The sequence below is a fragment of the Ostrea edulis genome, chromosome 4 (genome assembly GCF_947568905.1).
Source record: "Ostrea edulis chromosome 4, xbOstEdul1.1, whole genome shotgun sequence".
NCBI classification, from domain to species: Eukaryota; Metazoa; Mollusca; class Bivalvia; order Ostreida; family Ostreidae; genus Ostrea; species Ostrea edulis.
In genome coordinates, this window is record NC_079167.1 from 7,947,034 (window position 1) to 7,969,668 (window position 22,635).

The 22,635-nt window shown below is 35.4% G+C and overlaps 2 protein-coding genes across 5 annotated transcripts in view; one reads left to right on the top strand and one right to left on the bottom strand.

Moving 5' to 3' along the window:
- Nucleotides 1-66: 66 nt before the first annotated feature.
- LOC130053975 (uncharacterized) lies at nucleotides 67-10,854 on the top strand. Of its 3 annotated transcripts, XM_056161821.1 has the most exons (4): nucleotides 67-314; nucleotides 452-637; nucleotides 8,715-10,146; nucleotides 10,251-10,854. In XM_056161821.1, exons 1-4 carry the CDS (start codon nucleotides 264-266, stop codon nucleotides 10,712-10,714), a joined length of 2,133 nt encoding a protein of 710 aa, XP_056017796.1. In that variant the 5' UTR covers nucleotides 67-263; the 3' UTR covers nucleotides 10,715-10,854. The 3 variants fall into 3 exon arrangements, with proteins under 3 accessions (XP_056017796.1, XP_056017797.1, XP_056017798.1); XM_056161822.1 differs by lacking the exons at nucleotides 67-314; nucleotides 452-637 and adding an exon at nucleotides 1,027-1,213; XM_056161823.1 differs by lacking the exons at nucleotides 67-314; nucleotides 452-637 and adding an exon at nucleotides 4,977-6,165.
- A 6,517-nt stretch (nucleotides 10,855-17,371) lies between these two features.
- The window catches only part of LOC130053977 (WD repeat and FYVE domain-containing protein 3-like), a 79,893-nt gene continuing 74,629 nt past the window's right edge, over nucleotides 17,372-22,635 (bottom strand). For both annotated transcript variants that reach the window (XM_056161825.1, XM_056161826.1), the window contains one exon: nucleotides 17,372-18,892. In XM_056161825.1, the coding sequence (XP_056017800.1) occupies nucleotides 18,766-18,892 (127 nt within the window). In that variant the 3' untranslated portion in view covers nucleotides 17,372-18,765. The remainder of the gene's footprint in view (nucleotides 18,893-22,635) is intronic.

Sequence of the window (22,635 nt, forward strand, 5' to 3'; positions counted from 1 at the left end):
GGAGGATTTATTATTTTTTTAAATGTGTTATATATTGACATTTTATTCAGGGCGATTCTTTGACACGTTCCATTCAATGAGATTATGTTAAGCTGTTAATTTGCACTCGTAAAAATAAATATAAATTTTATAAGAGCATGCGTTGACCTTACGATCAGATTATGAGATTTCAAATTTTAAGTACATATATGTATTTCTAAATTGGGAACTTATTGCTAATAAAACTACGTGATATGCAAGGTTGAGTAGCAGTAGAATCCAAAATGGACCTTGAAATAGTGGAAAGTTGTTTTAAGCAAACATTGCGACCCCAGGTGAGTCTGAGTCTCTCTCTCTCTCTCTCTCTTTCTCTCTCTCTATATATATATATATCACACACTTATCTCAAACGTGATTTTCAAGGATTTGTTTTTATTTTAAAAGTAGTTATTGTTCGTTGCAATGGTTACAGTTAGAAACGGACACAGAAACCTTTTACGACACTGACGGAGATGATCGAGGCTATGCGAGTTTGGACGATACCTACGTCAGGAAACCTCGGGACGAGGATGCCGGGTACCTCAGCATGGACGAGGTCCACACTAAACAGAACTTGAAGAAAAAACGGAAAAAGAAAGATATAGACAGCAAAAAGAAGGTGCAAAAATGTTACAGAAGACTAGAATTCATTCTCTCTATCTCTCTCTATATCTCTCGTTCCGTTGAACAAAGATGTAAATATACTCTAACTGGGTTATTTCAGATTATTGATAAAATGCATTCAGAAAAGTGTGTGAAATTCTAAACCCTTAACTTCTGGGGTTCGACACTCGCATTGCACTAACTACCACGCAGGATCCGCGCACGTGAATAATCATTAGATTTCTAATTGTTATAGACTATGTTAAGCACAGACAATACCCTTGTTAGTAGAAGAAGCGTGAATGGATTCGGTAACGTATATGTACCGCCATTATAAACGCGATGAATTGTGTCTCCCAAGTTAGCAAAGCAATTAACAGTGGAAACACCAACCATCCATGAAATGAATGAGAAACGAACAATGAAAAAAACTAGGTTTTTAAATGGCTCTTCCTTTTTATACTTTCGCTTCGTAATTACTGAATCTGTTATTGGTCGGGGCAAGATTTGTCTAAAATTTCACTATCTGTGAACTAAACCGTTATACATGAAAGATTTGATTGATTTTCGGAACCGGAAGGGATGCGGGAAGGTAAGCAGGAACATCTTATTTATCGTTCACCAAACATTTTTGTTCTTAGCCTCAGAATAACCAACACTATCAGGCGACACTCGTATGGTTTAATTAGAACATTTGTGACCTGTTGGTTTGGTTTTTTTTATCCTTTATAAAACCTTTTCTTTAAAGGTACATAGGGCTCCATTTTTATGTTAGATTTTAAAAAAGATATCAATACTGCGGTATTCTATGAATAAAATGAAATTAAAAAAAAAAACTAATTCAGAAATATGCATATAAAAAACTACGGATGTAGAGATATAAATTAAAATGTTTCAAAAGACAGTCTGTCTTTTCTGAAACGAGCCGAGTGCTGACCGCGTGACTATCGTATTAGCAAGTCATGTGCAATAGTTGGATCTGTACCATATAGTGAGATACATCCTTACTTTTATATTTTCCGTCGATGAACTCGATGTCAAAACTTACCGACGCCATTATTTTCTTCCCGACCATGCGCGCAGTGGTTTCATTATTTACTTTCACTGTTCAAATCTTTTCTCCAATACTTCTTTTGAAATTGGCATTGCTTTCATCAAGGACAATGAATACATGTATGTTGCAAACTAGTTCGATCCGGGTTTTTTTTTAGTACCTGATTTTTTTCTGCAATGCGTTTTGCCTTCATCATCCGATGAAACAACAAAGCCAACATAATACCGAAGATGTCCGAGAGTTGAATTAACTAAACATTTCGACCTTTCATCTGTGGTGAAGTCGAATAGTTTACGTTGCGCAAGTTATTAATTATCGTCATTTTATAGTAAAGCTCATTTTGATGGGGAAAAAATTTCTCACCCCAAATCATCTTATTCCTCTCTAATATAATTAAAAACGATATATGAATGATATTTTTCAACTTTGAAATGACTGCATTATTGTCAATTGGTCTACGTCCGTCGTCGTTCGCCGTGCAAAAACCGAGGTCCTGTGTCACATCAGGTGTGGAACGATAAAGATCCCTCCCTGCTCAAGGCCGTAAGCGCCGAGCATGAGTCTAAACTTCGCAGCCCTTCACCGGCAATGGTGACGTCTCCACATGAGTGAAAAATTCTCGAAAGGGACGTTAAACAATATACAATCAATTTATCAATCGTTCGCCGTGCGTCATCTTCGCAAGCCAAGTGTCCGATTCGCTTACTCTCTAGATGAGAGTAAGCGAATCGGACACTTGGCTTGCGAAGATGACCGTGCGTTAACAATTGAACATTTTTATCTCATTCTTGATAACTTATAACTACCATTTCAATTCTTTTCAAATTTGGTATGAAGCATCTTTAGGACAAGGGTGTGTGTGTAAATTTCAGGACTACGGCACCCCTGTTGGAGGGCCTCTACCAAATATTTCGTGATCCTCGGGGTAAAGGTTCTAACTCCTGGCCCCGGGATCATGTAACAAAATTTAAATCATCTGTAATATGTTCATTACTTTTGAATTGAAACTTTTAATTTGCAGACACTAGAAATTTGATGAAGCAATATTGAATAACAATTTTATTTGTGAATGATTGACTTCTTTAATCATTTCATCGCAATATTCAGATTTGACTTAAAATCTTAAAAAGCTTAAAATGTTTCATGATCCCAGGGCCAGACTTGGTATAGTGTTTCTGTGTAAAATATTTTAAAATAACATTAATTGTACTGTTGTTGAGACTACATTGAAAGTAAGCGGATATTTAGGTGAAGCTGGTAGTCCTTTACCAATATTGTAAATTTCATGATCCCACGGGTAGGGGTTTTGGTTCCAAGGTGGGCTCAAAATTATCAAAGTGATTATTGCCTATATTATTTGAAAGACATCTTTCATTTTGCTGATGCTGTATAAAATCTAAATGCATAAGCGGATATTTAGGTGAAGCAGGTAGCCCTTTACCGATATTGTAAATTTCATGATCCCACGGGTAGGGGTTTTGGTTCCAAGGTGGGCTCAAAATTATCAAAGTGATTATTGCCTATATTATTTGAAAGACATCTTTCATTTTGCTGATGCTGTATAAAATCTAAATGCATAAGCGAATATTTAAGTGAAGCAGGTAGCCCTTTACCAATATTGTAAATTTCATGATCCCACGGGTAGGGGTTTTGGTTCCAAGGTGGGCTCAAAATTATCAAAGTGATTATTGCCTTTATTATTTGAAAGGCTTCTTTCATTTTGCTGATGTTGTATAAAATCTAAATGCATATTTAAGAAAGACAGAAAAGAATGTGCCAAGATTGTAAATTTCGCAACCCCTGGGTTCTAATTCTAGGGAGGGTCCAAAATAGTCATATAGTGTTGATATAACATTATTAAAATTGTTAAGTCTTTCGTCGGAATGAATACGTACTTTCAGGGTGAGGGGTGGTGGTTAAGAACACACCTTGTTATACCCCCCGCAACAAGTTGTGGGGGGGGGGGGGGGGGTATACTGGAATCGGGTGTCCGTCTGTCTGTCCGTCCGTCTGTAGACGCAATGGTTTCCGGGCTCTAAAGCATTATCCTTTCCACCTACCGTCACCATATCATATATATGGACTACCCATGGGATGAAGTTGTTCCCTATCGATTTTGGGGTCAAAAGGTGAAAGGTCAAGCGCACTGGACATCGAAGTAGCAATGTGGTTTCCGGGCTCTAAAGCGTTATCCTTTCCACCTACAGTCACCATATCATACATATGGACTACCCATGGGATGAAGATGTTCCCTATCGATTTTGGGGTCAAAAGGTCAAAGGTCACGCACACTGGACATCAAAGTAGCAATATGGTTTCCATTTAAATTCTTTAACGGCTTTTTTCATCGCATGGAGATGCTGTGTTCCTAGATACCTTTTGGATCATAATACTGAAGTTTTACCTATTACCAACACCCTTTGGGAGATTGGGGTAAGCGGGGGGTATTCTTAGTGAGCATTGCTCACAGTACCTCTTGTTTTATACTGCTGCAGAGTATTAGAATTTAGTTTAGATACATCGGGTAGTGAGATTTTTCGAACGCCCTCTCCAGCTCGTGCAGCTGATACGTTGTAAATGTGCAGAATAGGTAACTTATTATATATTTCATAGCCTTGAGGCAAGTGGTGCTTTTAACTAATACTCAGGTGACCGAAAAGGCCTGTTGGCCTCTTGTTTAAATTGTCATCCGAGATAAGAAGACAAATGGATGTCTCTGATTTTTTTTAAATAGGTGATTTTGCCGTGGAATATGTCAAGTTATGACCCGTATTCAAGTCGAACAGCTTGTATTGGATGGCGTGTGACAATTTCCCCCATGCAGAGGACTCGCGTTTAGGGAATAAATGTGTAGGTTCGTTGTAATTTGTACCATCATCCGATTTTCCAATTGTTTTATATCCTTTATAATCCAAGCAACCCAGAAATTTCTTCCTTGTATCTATAACCTGTAACTGAACTTGTTTTATCGAAAAATATAATTCATTTAAATCGGCATAGGAATGTCACTAGCGACACATTAGTAAATATAAACATTATTTATTCAAATATGGAAGTAGCGGATGTTAGAAAGTAAAATGCCTATAGAATTAAACCTGAGGAGTGGAGAATCGACAAAAGTGCACTTAGTTATTTACTATACATTACATAATACCACTGGTGTCTATTGAAATGTGTCGCGCAGAGTGACTGTACACGGATGACATCAACAAAGATTATAAAAAGGCACTGACAACAGGGATATTTTCATACAGGTCAATATAAGCACGGGCTCCGTGAACTCCAATGAAGTCTTGTAAAGTACAGTTTCTATCAGCAAACCATCAAACCTCGCTGAAAACATTCTATTTCTTTTTCTCTCGACGTTAGTTGCCATTAATTTTGTGTCCCCCATAATACATTTACCAACAACTTGGACATTTCATTCCTTATATCTGTATTTCTCTTGGACATAGGCTGTCAAAATGAAATGTAGCTACTTTTATGAGAAATTAACGCAAAGTTTACAACTGAAAAAGGAGGAATGTAAATATACAGGAATGCCTTTGAAATTATACCAAATAGATATATACAACCTTTACTCGTGTACTATACATAGATTCCTGTTTCTTCACATCATCACCCCCTTGGTTTCAGGGTAAGGTCACAAGTTGGTTTTAGAGTTTACATCGGAAAAGCCTATGAAAAGTGTCTTCTGAAGAACCACAAGGCTGCACTGTGTCAATTTCATATGCAGGGATCCTTCTGTAATGTAGATTCATAACCACCAGGGGCAGGGTGGGACCATAATCGAGATTTAATGTTGCCATCGGTTAAACAAGCGATGCTGGCTGTGGGCCTGCTTTACATACATTCGCGGCATCATATTTTTTTTTTACGTAACCTTTAAACCGTTGTTAGTGAATGAAAAATGCCTCTGTTCTAATTTCAAGCTGATCCACTACAACCTGCGGCTGGAACACTGCATGTATAAGTTTACAACAACAAAAAGATACATTCAGAATTTTGGTCCTGTTTCTAAATTAGGTTTTTAGGGGGAGGGAGAGTTAAAGTGTAGAGAATGTAGAGACATCCTTCTCTCTACAACGGGATCCGCCGATGAGACTCGACATCGCACCGTCATCCCAGACGTCTTTGTTTTCATTCATATGCTGTAACTAAAACTGGCGACATCAACAATTAACTTGAATTGATCGACGAGAGCTGCGAAGTTGTTGGTAACGGTATTGATTCGGGGGACTCTATCGCAATCTCTTGTACCAATGTTGACTTTCCGCAAAACGGACGCGATTGATAAAACCTCGGGTAAAAATGTTTGATACTCAAGGAGTCCCTTCTTTTGCGTCACCTGCCAAGATCGACCTGTTTTTTTTTTATATAAAAATTTATGTGAAAATTGCACTGTATGGTCACAAAAAAGTAAATGAAATAGATAGTGGAATTTAAATTACTTTCTGTACAGTCGGGAAGGCAGCAAGATGGATCTCAAGGTAAGCCCGCTTAAATCTTGTCATCTGTCGTACTGCATATATATATGGCTGGGGCGAAAATTTTCAGTACCTAGTTGTGATTATTTAGTGCTTTATATATTAATTAATTGATTATCACATGTATCGTTTAGATCCTAGGGGTAAACGTAAGGTTGGGTGTTATAATTGTTTGTTTTGCTTTATATATATATATAAAATTTTTACCCCAGTAAATTTCTTTTCTTTTCATTTTGACATATGAAAAGTGATTTGGATGATATTGGTAGTTCAAATTAAATCAAACAGTAAATTATCCATGCTTATCTAATTTGACATCATAATGTTTGATATAGTGATATTTGTTGGTAATAAGCAGGTTTTTATGGTATCAACTCCGTAGATTTTACACTAATGACGTGATACAAATGAATCATTAGTCGTTGCTATTGATTGGCCATCGTTTGCTATTGGAATCCAAAAATTCCTTTAGTCCGGTTTCCTGTCGCAAATATTGGCACTGAAGATCGGCAGTTTTTATTCGATTTAACAATGATAAATAATGATAGGTGGAGAGGTTTGCCTACATGTTTAAACGAAGACAACATTGCCGATACACTGTGTATTGGATTATATCTAAAAGCAAACACGCACTATAAGGCAATTTCATACACATTCCGACAATCTGAAAGTCAACTGTTGACAATCAAACCTCATTGTCGACGCTTCGGTGAACTTTTCAATCCAAAGATACCAATAAGACATACACTGAATTCGAAAGTTAAAAACCTACGTTTAATAATTGTCATCTATTTAGTACTCGAAAGCAATTACGGAAACGCGACACCAAGAAATCGAACCATAATTAACATTAGAATTTAAATCTGCATTTAAACTCGGATGACCTTGGAGTTAGCTTGTAGATTTGCACAATGGCACCACGCCAGATCCAGTCACTACACTACTATACAACTACAACAAAAATTTATTTCGTGAATCTACACGGAACATCGACAACATTGATGTCAGAGATGTATTGGAAATTTTCTTATTTCATTCCACGGACACACGTGTAAATATTTGGCTAATGAGAGCACGTACAGTCTGTTGCGGGTTTTGGGAGTTTTTTGATCTTGGGTGCAAGACACTCAGTTTTTAAAATTTATTTAAATTACTTTATACTCATTAAAATTATAAATACAAATGTAATCATCAGTAAACTAAGCATGTTCCTAGCGTACTTCCAAATGTCCATACTTTACCTGACATTCAGTATCGGTATAGGCCTATGTATATAATTATGTCCATACTTTACCTGACATTCAGTATCGGTATAGGCTATGTATATAATTATGTCCATACTTTACCTGACATTCAGTATCGGTATAGGTACAATGTATATAATTATGTCCATACTTTACCTGACATTCAGTATCGGTATAGGTACAATGTATATAATTATGTCCATACTTTACCTGACATTCAGTACCGGTATAGGCTATGTATATAATTATGTCCATACTTTACCTGACATTCAGTACCGGTATAGGCTATGTATATAATTATGTCCATACTTTACCTGACATTCAGTATCGGTATATGTACAATGTATATAATTATGTCCATACTTTACCTGACATTCAGTATCGGTATAGGCTATGTATATAATTATGTCCATACTTTACCTGACATTCAGTATCGGTATAGGTACAATGTATATAATTATGTCCATACTTTACCTGACATTCAGTATCGGTATAGGCTATGTATATAATTATGTCCATACTTTACCTGACATTCAGTATCGGTATAGGTACAATGTATATAATTATGTTTTACGTGTCATCTAGAATATTTCACAACACATAGAAACGTCATCAGCTCTAGATGAAGAACCACAAACACTTTCAATAGTAAGCTATAGAGGGTGGGGCATTCACGATATACTTTGCTTGAATGATTCGGCCATGGATCGCATCCACGACCCCTGCTCGACAAAAGAGTTCGCAGTTGCTGCCTTATAGGACACGATCAAAGCAAAAACATGCGTTTGAACACAAGAAATAATCTTTTCATAGCTTTATAACTTCCAAATCTATATTGATATCCCTATTATTACATATCCCTATTCACAAGGAAGCTATTAGAATTGACCCAGCCTACTGAGTCACACTGGAATCGGTTGCAGTGCAATTTTTGGAAATGGTCTCAGCTAATACTACTCGCATTGATATCTCAGGAGAGACGCCTGTCCTTACAATCTTAAGCACCATCATACTTTATCTACACTAAACAAATAGTTCCATTCACCAAACACTTTGCATTATAAACCGCTGAATAAATAGTTAAGAAGTCGTACATTGTTGTGAATGTATAAGGTGGAATTTGTAGCAATACGCATTAACATCTAATCTCTGGATTGCGTATGTAGGGACAAAAGATATAAATTTTTATTGAATTGTCATAGGAAGTCTTCATATCCCTCACACACATCTGAATGATTAAGTGAGGCCCTATTATATGATGGAGTTGAGTATATTTTATCCTTTATTCTTAAAATTTGTCTTTAACAGACGAGGCCCGTTTTGGAGTGTCGGATGCCCACGTTGGTGACCAAACCAGCGTTCCTTTTGCCACTGGACGAAATGCCAAAACATCACAAACGTCAGGCGCTTGGTTTGCAAATGTTGGATACAAGTCCCCCACGTAGCCTGAAAGATCTCCGCAACATTATCGCCGCCGAACTAAAACAGGTTGCTAAGAAGCTCTCCCGCCTCGAGAGGGCTTATTATGGAGTCGGGAAAAGCATACAGGATGAGGTCGACCGTTTAGTAAGTCCTATTAAAGTTGTGATGCGCATGTTGAACATTTTTGACTTTTCATCAGGAAAAGTGATAGAGGATGCCATCAAGGCTGGCCAGGATCCCAAAAGATACAAAGGTGATCCAAACAACATCGCGTTACTAAAGGACATGCACGCAAAGATCAAACAATACGTACCAGAAAAGTTCACAGAAATCTCAGACTATTGTCTTAAGATATTGTCTACAATAGAAAAGTATTGTGTGAGTTTTTATGACCCAGAGAAAGACGAATATTTGGAAACTGCAGCTCACTACCAACAACAAGTAAATATGTGGAAAAGTACGATTAGAAACAATCTAGAAAAGGTAAAAAAGTTACAGAGGGATTTCCATGAAAGAATCATTCATTACACGATGTTTACAGCGCCAGTAATCACATTTTGTAAGAAAAATGAATGTGAACAAGTGCCCTTTCTCTTCCTTTTCGCAGACGCATGCACAAACATTCGTGCTGCTATGGCGATCATGACGACATGGCTACAAGCAGATGAAAATTACCCCATTTTTTTACGCAATGATATCGACGACATGGAAAGGAATAGAGAGGAAAAGATCCGGTGCATGCGTGACGCCAAGACTCGATTTCATTCGGTGACGTATAAACTTAACCATTCCGAAATCGAACTGGAGACTGCCAAGGCGGAAATCGAGGGATGGAAGGACAAAGAAGAGGCACTTCGAATTGAAAAAGACTACCTCTTCAACCTACAGAGCGATTTGCAACAAGAGTGTGACTTTAAAGAATTCAGACGTGATGAATTAGCAAAAAACAAAGCCGACTTTAGTCCAGAGGACTATAATGCAACATATGACATGCTTACAGAAGAAATTCGCTATGTTCGGGATAGGATGCCGCTGGTCAAGCGACAGTTGGCAGCAGCAGAGCATAAGTTGGAGTGGATGGGGGATAAAAAACATGCCTCGAGAAAGATTGAAAGGGAGGTTAAACAGTTCAAGCAAGAACTGAAGCAGGCTAAGATCGAACGCCAACAGCGGGAGAATGAATTCACAGAACTAGAAAATGCTCTAGAAGTAGCCAGGCGGATTCATCGCTATAAAATAAGCACGGACGCAGCCGAAAAAATCTACTTTTGTCTTCCCATGGGACCGAAGCAGTCACAGCTTCTTGGTTCACTAGACGGTTTGTTTCATTGGCTTATAAAATTAAAAATGTCTAATTAAGACTTCCATCCATTTTGTATAAATATTGCTTTCACAGTAATTTAATTCTTAATTTCTTTTCAGATAAAATGACAAAATCCATTGGAGTAGTTTGCCGTGAAATAGACCAGGATTGGATGCTTCTATACAGAAATTTGCCTTTCCATCCAAAACGAGGTTCTGAAACGATTGAAAAGGATATTGCCTCTGTCAATGTCGAAAGTGCACGGGGACCAAAGGAAGGGCGTGCAATGGAGGCTTTGACGCGTTGGCGACGTCATCATACACGTGCTAAACTCGACGATCTCTTGCATGCTCTGAAAAAAATTAAGCGGCCCGACATTGTGGCCGAAATTGATAGAGTTTTGAATCCGCCAAGATTAATAGAGGAGGAAGAACAGGAAATATATGTGCCCCCTAGTGTCGCTCCGGAGTTAGTTCCTTTTTACAAAGAAGTCGAGAGATACGACCAACTGAGGAGGGCTCATAAAAATAGAAAGAAGTCTGTTGTAGCTCATAACAAGAGTGTGCAAAAACAAAAGACATGACATTTTTACATAATGCAAAACGAATGTCATGTTTCAGATATGACAGGATATACTGGTTACTCAATAGTGTAGTAAATTTTTAAAACTGTTTTTCTGCCTAATATTATGATAATAAATTATAGCATAAACAGTAGAACAAATAGTGAAGATGGAAGATATAAAGTTAAATGCTTACAGGAATAGCCCTAAATTCATAAGTTCATTGGTATTTAAATCCCTGTATATTATTGAGGGTTCTTAACGCATGGGTCAAAATAAAACTGTCACCATAAGCAAGGACACTTTCAAGTTAACAACCGATAAATCATTGTCGCAGGTTCTCTGCAGTGATGTCTTCAACGTGAAGCAAATACATGCATTTTTTAATGTGTGTCAAAATTGACAATTTTAAATGATAAACATACTTACTAGAAAATTACTTAGATTTCTCAACCAATATAAATTACTCAATCGATAAATTTTTTTCCCCCGTAGACATCACCATCTAATGGAATCAACTTCCCGATTCGGTTGTGTTGAGGTCTTTAAAACAGCATCAAATTAACATAAACTCAAATAATTGAAGATACATGTATCTTCAAATATTTGAAGATATCATCAATTCATTTGATGCGCGCAGCAATTTAATTAAAGATCTCTTCAAATAATTAATAATATCTTCAATTCTGAATTATTGCGCGCATTAAATGAATTGATGATAGCATTGATTCTTCTGCTGAATTGGTGCGCGCTTTAATTGAATTAATGATCCATTCAAATGAATTAATGATATCAACATTTGAATTGATGCGCGCTACAATTCAATTGAAGAGAGCAATAATGTGATATAATGCGCGCATTAAATCAATCGATGAGAGCAATAATTGAATTGATGCACGCATTAATTCATTTGATGAGAGCAATAATGGATTTAATGCGCGCATTGATTCAATTATTGCTCTCTTCAATTGAATTAATGATATCTTTAATTCATTTGAAGAGAACAATAATTCTTTTAGAGAGAGCAGCTATATAATTAAAGATATCTTCAATTCAACATATCCACAATTGAATTAATGGTCTCTTTAATGGAATTGCTGCTCTCTTTAAAAGAATTGATGCGCGCATTAATTCCTTATACAACAGCATTGTAAATAATTAAAGATATCTTCAATTGAATTAAAGAGATCATCAAATTATTTATACCGAGCTCTAAATTAATTATTGCGAGCAATATTTCTACTAAATTGATGCTCTCATCAATTGAAATGAAGAGAGCAATAATCGAATTAATGCGTGCATTAATTCAATTAAAGAGAGCAATAATTGAATTGAGGATATCTTCAATTATTTGAGTTTATGTTAATTTGGCGCTCCATATATCTAGGGCACTCTACCCCGTTGTGCAACATACCCTATACAAATACAGATGAGAAACACAGAGCAATCGCACCGTCACACACACTCTCTTACCAGGAAAGAATGTATAACTTGATATTGTAAACAGACAATATTGACAATGAATTAAAGAAATAACTTTCAACACAATGCAATGGTTATATCAATAGCTGTAACTGTAACTGTAACAACGCCAAAAACGTATCAAATAAAAAAAGTTCGTACTACCAAATGAGACTCGTGCGATTTTGTACTCGAAATCCAATTTTGTGAGGATGAATGAATTTTGTTTTACAAAAATGAGTTCAGGTTAACAAAATTCGTAACAAATCACAGTTATACAAACTTATTTTTCAGTTGATCAGTTCACTTTTGTCATGCATGACAAAAATCGCTTTTGTAGACATAATTCAATTTAGTATCATAAATTAGTTTTGTATGGAAACTAGTTTTAATTTTGATTCTGTAAACCAATTTGCAAACAAAACTGAGAGAAGTAAGTTTTGTGAGACATAATTGAATTTTGTTAGAGGAAATTGAATTCTATCATAGCAAAATCACCTTTGTCTTACAAAACAATGTTTCTGTAACTGATAACTTCAATTACGTAATGATAAAAATAAATTTTGTTGTATGAAATTATCTCTCAGTGGATAAAAATCATTGTCACGAAAATTTTTTTTGTTGTAGACAAAGGTCATTTTGACATGACATAATTCATTTTGTTACCTTTACTTGTAAGCTGTTCACCGATTGGTTGTCAAACACTTTCATTTCGCTCATTCTTTGGTAAAGGTTAATTGGACTCGGAAGGTATGATATTAAACGAATATTTGCTGAATATACACGTAATTCTACAACGGTTATTGCAAAGATCAAAGGAATACCGCGGTCATTATTCTACGTAGTACCTTCATACATATTTTAAACTGATTATGAAAAAATTGATACACATCTCGTTTGCAGTTAGAGTTTTGCCAAGTTCAAGTTCTTTATTATCCTTGAGCCAAACGGCTCATCAGAAACAGAATAACATAAATATCACAGTGCACCTGAAGTATAGATATTACTACCCCCCTCCTTTTTTTTTAAAAAAAGAATATTTTTTTGGTGGCAATAATCTCTCTGAAATGTGTGAATTCCCGGTCTATCTCATCCCTCTTTCGATTCAGGTAATCTTTTCAGGCCAATCTCTAAAGCTTACAAAAAGCGTGAAACTATTACATGAATCGAAAGAGGGATGAGATAGACCGGGAATTCACACATTTCAGAGAAATTATTGCCACCAAAAAAAAATTATAAAAGGGGGGGGGGGTAGTAATATCTATACTTCAGGTGCCTGTGATATATACAAACATCACACAGGAGAGTATACATAAATAGAACAAAAGCTAAATTAAGCATCTCTTTTTAAGCATGCTAAGTACAAGTATTTACCTCGATTATTCAATTCTTTGACATTTTGCACACTTATAAATTGAACCAGTTTGAAGGTACTTGGCCTTTTATAATATCTTTTTATATATTTTGATCTCAGTTTATTACAGAATAAACATTGTAGTATGAAATGGAATTCGTCTTCTAGAACAGACAAGCTACATTTTTCACAATACCTATTGTTTTTTGCAATGTCATAATGCCTTTCTCTTTGAATATTTAGATTATGAAATGAAGTTCTAAATTTAGTTAAATATTTCCTATATTTGCCATCGATAGGTTTGCACAGGTAATATTTAATATAGAAATTGTCAATGAGGTGTTGATATAAGAAACCTTTAGACATTTTACAAATATCATTAAAGCAACAATAAAGTTGATGACTGATAATTATAATCATAAAAATGAATCAACATATGTTGTAAAACAAATTCATAAATTATTGAAGAACATTCAAATGGCATTCAGTATAAACCAATCGTCTGCATTCCGACAGCGATACACATGTAAACATGGCGATGCACAGACAAGTTTTTCTGTAACTGTATTCAAAGCAATTGATATAATCTGTTAACATTAAACTGAATACTTGAAATATTTTTCAAAATAGATTTAGAATGCCACTACCATCTCACCCTTTTCGTCAGCAAAAAAACAAAAGTAGACCGTTTCGGAAACTGCCATGACGTCATAGTGACATGATTCGTAGCGAAACAATAGGCTGTGCATTTCTGAGCTGTAGCAGAATAGAAATAAAGTTTTTTGTTTTCGTGTATGTTGCAGGATTGATTGATTGGATCTTCTTTAAGGGCAAGTAAAATTAATTAGTAGATTATCATTCCCGCCCGCCCCTCGAAAATCGCCCCGCCCCGATTTTTTTTTATTTTTCAAAATTACGATTTCCGGATATTTTTATGTCCGGTCCGGTATTGTAAACGTACTTTGTTTCACTTTGCCTTTTAGAAACCCAAATACACATGTAATTATGATTTTATAAAGCCTTTTTTCAATGAGAGAAGGCATTTTCGAGGTCAAGAATACCATGGCGAAAAATAAAAAATAAAATCCTCCCACCCGCCCCATTTTTTTGTGAAGTTTGAATGATAATCTACTAATTAATTTTACTTGGCCTAATATATGTTGTAAAACAAATTCATGAATGACTGAAGAACATTTGTCATTCGCGATACACATGTAAATATGGCGATGCATAGACAAGTTTATCTTGAACTGTATTTAAAGCAACTGACATAATCCGTTAACATCAGACTAAATACATTAAATTTTTTTTTCAAAATAGATTTAGAATACCCCTACCATCTCACCTTTTTCGTCAACTAAAAACTATATAGGCCGTTTCGGAAATTGTCATGACGCCACAGTGACCTAGGAAACCGATCGGCTAAAACGCAATCATTATTTCACTGAATCTTTTCTCTTATATTTCTTTTGAAATTGCTTTCATCCTGCAATGAATACATGTTTGTTGCAAACTAGTTCAATCCGGTTTTCTAGTACCGTCTACAAAGCCATTACCAAATTTGGAGTGTCATCAAGGTCAATGGGTACATTGGCTGTTCCATTTAACGTAACAAATAGGTCACCATATGATATTTTAGATCTTAATTCTAGTTTACATTTTTAATAATACATACACGCAGTTGTTTTTTTGTTTTGTTTTTGGTTGTTGCAATACTAGCTACCTTCATCATCCGATGAAACAACAAAGAAAGCATTTTATTGTTTAAATATTTACATTCACTTCAGTCTTTTCTATATTTCTTTTGACCTGTCTGTGGAATCATTACCAATATGGAGCGTCATCAAGGTCAAAGGGTGCACTGGCTGTTCCGTTTAACGTAACGAATGGGTCAACCATATTTCAGAGGCGGATTGGGGGGGGGGGGGGGGGGGGGGCACCCCTCCTCCCCGGATTTTCAAATTTAAGGTAAATCGTGGTCTCTTGTTTAAGAAAAAATGTATATTTCTCTCAGAGAAATAAATGACAAAATCTATTGATTTATTGAATTACTTTTATTGGCATCTTCGCAAGCCAAGGGTTTTCAGTCCACTCCTCTTCCCATACAGTTTCATTAGACCCTTGTGTAGCGATATACGTGAGCGGATCAAAGAATCTAATTTTAATTAGATTGTATTGTATAGGTCAGATTTTTATCAAAAGTAGGTCAAACTTCCCAGTCAATGTCACACACCATTGCATCATATGAAAGGTATTTTTGTAAAAGAATGTATAACAAAATATGAAAGCCCAAGCTTAAATAGTTCAACAGATATTTTTAAAGATTTTTCCTATACATCAGCACATTTCACTTTGATCCTCTATTGTGGCCCCAACCTACCCCTGGGGACCATGAATTGAGCAAACTTGGATCTACTCTATGTCAGGAAGCTTTCATGTATTTTCATTTTTTGAACTTTTCTGGTCCAGTTGTTTTTTGAGATTGTCCCTGTATACTCGCATGCAAAACATTGATCCCCTAGCTTTCTAGTAAATTTTATTTTACATTTTTTGGCCCAGTGGTTCTTAAAAAGATTTTCCCTATATACTCGCATGTAAACCTTTGATCCCTTATTGTGGCCCCACCCTACCCCCGGGGGCCATGATTTTAACAAACCTGAATCTGCACTATGTAAGGAAGCTTTCATATAATTTAAATATAAACTTTCCTGGTCCAGTGGTTCTTGAGAAGATCTTTAAATGATTCCACCCTATTTTTGCATTTCATAATCTTCCCTTGGAGAACATAATCTTCCCTTGGCAAAGGGTGTTGCCCTTCATTTGAACAAACATCTCCTTCACCCAAGGATGCTTATTGCTAAGTTTGGTTGAAATTGGCTCAGTGATTCTGGATAAGTCGAAAATGTTAAAAGTTTACACAGATGGACGATCAGAAAAGCTCAGTTGAGCTTCCAGCTCAGGTCACAGAAAGTTTGTATCACTTGGGTTCGAATTTACTATTTTTAATTTGAGCCTGTGGCTCAGGTGAGCTAATAATATGCACAATATGAATTATTGCTCTTGTTAACTGAATCAATTTTAAATTGTAATCAATTCAATTAAATACGCACATGATTTCATTGGATTTGAGCAATAATTCAGTTAATGAGAGCAGTATTTTAATAATGCATGCAACAATTGAATTAATATTCTTAAATTCAGTTATGATATATCTATGTTGCCCTGAACGAAGACTGGGGGACATATATATTATTACTACAGTAACTTGATCCGAAGAGTTGGATCACGTCGAATTGACAGGTGCGGATCAGATCACACGAGACGCGAAGCGTCGAGTTTGATCTGCACCTGTCAACGAGACGTCATCCAACTCTTCAGATCAAGTTACTGTAGTAATGATAAATTCATTATATACTCCCTTATGCATTTTAAATCCACATTTATAAGATAATAAATGTAATCCAAATTATCAAAAACACATACCATGAAATTATATTTTGTGTACGCAGTTTTGTTTGTGACGCGGTCAATATTTTCCACAAATAACGCAAGTTGTTGCGTTGATGCATTGTGACGTCATCAGTTTCAGAGGATACTGATACGAAATCAGAAAATTACAGTGTGATGATCTGAAAAACTGGATCACACTCTGTGAAATCCACAGTATCAAAAAATGAAATATTGATGGGTATATAAATATTGTTATTGTTTCTATAATCAACCAATTATTCATTTCCTAAAAAAAATTGTGCATTGGCAATGATTCTTACTTATGATTAAAGGAATTAGTTGGATACTGGTGCTCAATGCACTTCCCATCACGCAATTTACTCTAAATGTTTAAAAAGAACGAAATCCAAGAAATGAATTCAATATTTTATTAATGAGCTGAACTCTGGACCAGTTACACAAAATAAGATTAGACTGTAGACAAAAGACTTAACATTAACTTTATAAAGTTATATGTATATATATGGTGTATAAAGGTTCTTACAAGTTGCTTGGATGGTACAACCTCTAACAATCTATTTCCATTTCACCACATATTTTGTTCCCACACAGACACAATAAAGTATATAGAAAGTTATATTGTAACCACACCTACACAGTAGCTACGCTTAAGTTAACATTATACCATTCAAATAGCTCCTCAGATCTGTCCTAATGAAATATTTTTGGCTTGCAGCAACAAGAAGGAAATAAAAGCGATCTTGATATCCATAAACATTTATTGTATAATGGGTATATTCTGTGATTGTACATTTTTTGCAGATGAGAAAAATCCCCCAAAATTACAATTGCAAAATATTTTAACAACAAATTAAGATGTCATCTATTAAAGTGTGTCGTTATAATGCAACCACAGAAATTGGAATTTGCTACATTTTCAAGATTAAATACCAAAAATTTGCAACCCCCAAAAGTACCCATTATACAGTATATCTAAAAGCAAAAGGAAACTCACAAGATGGGGGAAAATGGAAAACAAATATAACACCAAATACTGATGAACTTTGTAAACCAGTGAACATACATTTTGATCTCTAAACTCTAAAATTACATGGTATATTTTAATTAATGTCTTGAATTTGTGGAACAATAAATTTCATTACTATATATTTCATTATAATGAGTTGTATTCTACTCAATGAAAAGAGATACTGTAGGAGGTGGAGTAAGTTTGATCTAATATTGCACTCTTAGTATATTGCATGGTTTACCAGTCTTTTAATGACCAAGGAATGGGGGTATTCTGAAAGCAATGAGGGGTGAACTAAACTTGCTACAACAACTTAAAAATATCACAGTCAGCATTTGGAATAAAATTTCTGCAGTCATCTTTATGCTGCACATTGTTCACATGATTACTTTGTGTCAACAACCTAAAACAAGCATGATTTACATAACAATGCATTAAGCACCCCATTATCAGCAAGGTGAAGGTCATGTCTATACAGACTTTATACGGGACTAGAACACAGTAGTAATATCTGACAAATCTTATTTCACATGACCAGTAAATCTCTCTAAAACAATAAATACTAAAACATCAATAACAGACAGAGAACGATTTCCTTCATATACATGTATTATAACATATACACATAAATCAATCGCAATACAAAACCCATTTGTTATGCTTAATCTTTCTCCTTGAACGAATGATTTCCTACAGTTAAGGAATTCTAGAGAACGTTATTACTGAACATAGAAGTATTGTTAAGTCACAAAGTCGCAAGACTTTGACCATTGAATATCATACTTTGTTCTGTGAAACAGCTTCTGCAGCTTGTTGGGCTCGCAATACGTTGTAACAAGCTTGACATACACGAACAGGCTTCAGGATTCGCAGGCGGCGAATTTCTGTCTCATACCGACTACACCTACAAAATAAGCCGATAAAAAATAATTCTACACTAATGATGACATTCACAAAAACTATAGAATCTTTTCTGATTTCATCACATTCATAAATGGGAAAACTGCAGATTGTGTGAAACACTATGCCAACAGTGGTGGTCTGTTCCAAGGGTCCACTCCATTCCCTTTTGATCCATCAAACACCCTGTAGACATCCTGGATCCACCACACACAATGCAGAAATCTCCCACAGATAAGACAAGGTCTTCCCTGTATACATGTACGTACTTATAAGTTTTTATCTTCAATGATGTTAAAAAATAAAAACCCAAAGAGAGAATAAGCTTGAACCATAAGATGGTTTTAAAGAGAGTGTCCAGAAACATCTGGAAGAGCAGAGATATTGGGGATAGTTAGTGTAACCACCATCTTCATATCTTAATAAATGTTGCACGATTTTCAACAGTGAGGAACTTCTATCATAATTTGTTTTTCCTTAAAAAGATACATTTCAAAAAATAAACTAGTGGGTATTGTTTTTTAACAACAACAAAAAAACAAACCCAGATGTCTCCCCTTCAAAGTTTGATTGTCTAATAACTGGGGCAACAATAATGAGTGCAAGCGTAAGAGGCAATAACAATGGCTTGCATCAATATTACACCTAAGAATGGTGTATTGATGTTAAAGGGTTAAGAAGTTACTTGAAAAATGAACACATTTTTTAATCATTTCTTGGTCATAAAAGAGCCCGGTGAAAGTCAATTACTTTATTATTAGTAACACGACATCATTAGTTAGTTAAAGAGAGACATGATTTTGATTTGGGTCAAGATAAAAATTTCCTGCAATGCATTTAACCGTGATCTCATCTTGTCTTAATGTCTGCTTTCTAAGGAATGGGTAAAGGTAAAAAAAATTTGGTACAGTACATCTTGTCTTAAATCTGCCTTCCATGTTGTAAGTTTGAAAACCTAATGTCAAAGGGTTCTCAGGTTATGGTCTGGACTATACTTTGATGTAAAAGAGTGACCTTGACAATGTAAGTAGGTCAAGGTAAAAAATATTGGTGATGTGCAGCCCCTCCTCAATATTGCCTTTCCATATTATAAGTTTGCAGTCTTGATGTCAAACAAATCTTAGTTATGAAATCATCAAGTTTTTTTTAAACATGACATTGAATGAAGAAATGGGTTGAGGTCAAAAATTTTGGTACAGTACATCTTGTCTTAATGTCTGCTTTCCATGTCGTAAGTTTGAAATCCTAATGTCAAAGGGTTCTCAGGTTAGAGTCTTGACTATACTTTGATGTAAAAGAGTGACCTTGAAAGAAGAAATGGGTCAAGGTCAAAGATTTTGGTACAGTACATCTTAATACCTGCTTTCTAAGTTGCAAGTTTGAAATCCTAATGTCAAATAGTTCTCAGGTTATAGTCTTGATGTAAAATAGTGACCTTGACATTGTAAGTGGATGAAGGTCAAAAATGTTTGTGGTGTGCACCCCTCTTCCATATAACCTCTCCATATTCCAAGTTTAAAGTTTTAATGTCAAACGGTTGTCAAGTCAGCTTTTGGTCTGGACTATATTTTGACATAAAAAATTGACCTTGACTTTATAAATGGGTCAAGGTAAAAAAAATTGGTGGAATTCCCCTTTCCCCTTCTCATATTCTAAGTTTGAAGTCTTAATGTCAAAGGGTTCTAAAGTTATGGTCTATTCATGTTTTTCTTAATTTGACCTTGAATGAAGAAAGGGGTCAAGGTCAAAATTTTTGGTGCAGTGCACCTTCTATCTATGTCCTTTTGCCACGTTCCAAGTTTGAAATTGTAATGTCAAAGGGTTCTCAGCTATTGGCCTGGACTATATTTTGACGTAAAAGATTGACCTTGACATTATAAGTGGGTCAAGGTCAAAAGTTTTGGGGGGCGGGCACCCCTCCTCCATACCATCTTCTTATGTTCCAAGTTTGAAGTCTTAAAGTTAAAGGGTTCTCTAGTTAGGGACTGGACAAAATTTGGTTGAAGAAGAAGAAGAATAAAAAGAAGAAGAAAAATGACAAAAACAATATGTCTCCCCTTTGAAGGGGAGACATAATTCCGACATCAATTTGACAGTTTTTGTTCATTGAAATTGAATTCCTCAATATGCATATTCTAAATGTGATAATGCACACCTCCACATATGACGTTCATGTTTTCAAAATGGATAATCATTTTCTACTTGCTAAAGTTTTGCAATTTATCAATAGTTACCAATGATGAGTGTTACTTACAACAATTATGATAATTCCATCAATGATTAATTGATAATTTGCCAAGAAATGCAAACTGTATTCATTACAAAAGTATGATCAGTATGTCACCATACCATCTTTTTTAAAATTCTTTATGCTCTCGGTGTGTGAAGTTTTGGACCATAATATTCTTACGTCCATGCTCAAAATATTTTCAAAATGCAACAAATATTTCCAAATGATTTCCCATGCTAGTGAAGATTCAAAATGACAACTATGAATTGTGCTTATGTCTTACCCATCTGAAATTTATATCAATAATTTGCAAGAACATACAGACTTCGGGGAAAAATATCAAAATAAAGCAGAAACATATATCATGTTAAAAAAATCACACCAAATACAATTATATCTAAATATTGCAACATAAGAAATCTGTAAGCATCAACCAAGTTCCATTAGTTTTTGTTAACATTCTGTATCCAATTTTTACTAAACATGGTAAACAAATGCTGCCATCATGTGTGGTTCTTTGATATTTCTCAAATGTACCTAGTCTTCCTTTAGAATGAGTTGAAAACAAGATAATTGAACAATTCATTATTCATATAGACAGGAATGATTACAGTTATTGTAGTATATACTTAAGAAGAATTTAAGAACTTGCGAAACACTTGGAGAGCAAAGATCAGCCTCAAAATAAAAATGAGAATATATAGAGCAGTTGTCATTCCAACATTGCTGTATGCATCTGAGACATGGGCCACAACCAGGAAACATGAGCAACGACTAGACGCCTTCGATTCCAGATGCCTTAGAATTATTCTGAAGACCAAATGGTGGGAACGAAGGCGCAACAGTGACATTCGAGAGCTCACAGATCAACCATATGCCTCAACACTACTCATGAGGAATCAGCTGAGATGGTTTGGTCACATGTCGAGGATGGGAGACGAAAGATTCCCTAAACGAATGTACGAATGGGACCCTACATCGGTCAGAGGCAGACGAAAACAAGGACGACAACGGCAGAGATGGCGAGACACGCTGGCAAGAAACTTTACAACTGCGGGCTAACATATCAGGACGCCGAAAATATAGCCAAAGACCGTGTGACATGGAGGGATACCATAGCGGCACTGATGTGATAACAATCACTAACAGTATCCAGTAAGTAAGTAAGTAAGTAAGTATATACTTGAATAAAGTTGACAACTTCACTTACAGGGTCAGCTAATTTTCTCATTTGTTCCCTCATTTGCTGCTTATACAGTCTTAAAATCATACTATGCTATTGTAATAGTAAAATTTGACATGTAATACATGTAATGTATATTTCTAAAACCTCGTAAGTTAATGATAACACTGTTTAACAATACTTTAACTGATGATTCTCTATCAGCTGATAAAGCACATTTTGAAGGAATGTCACTTTTGATGTCATAGTTTTACATTAACTCCCTTCCCTCCCTTTAACTTAACTCAGAAAGCTGTTGATCAACTGGCTGAAAAAGGCACAATTAAAACATTTT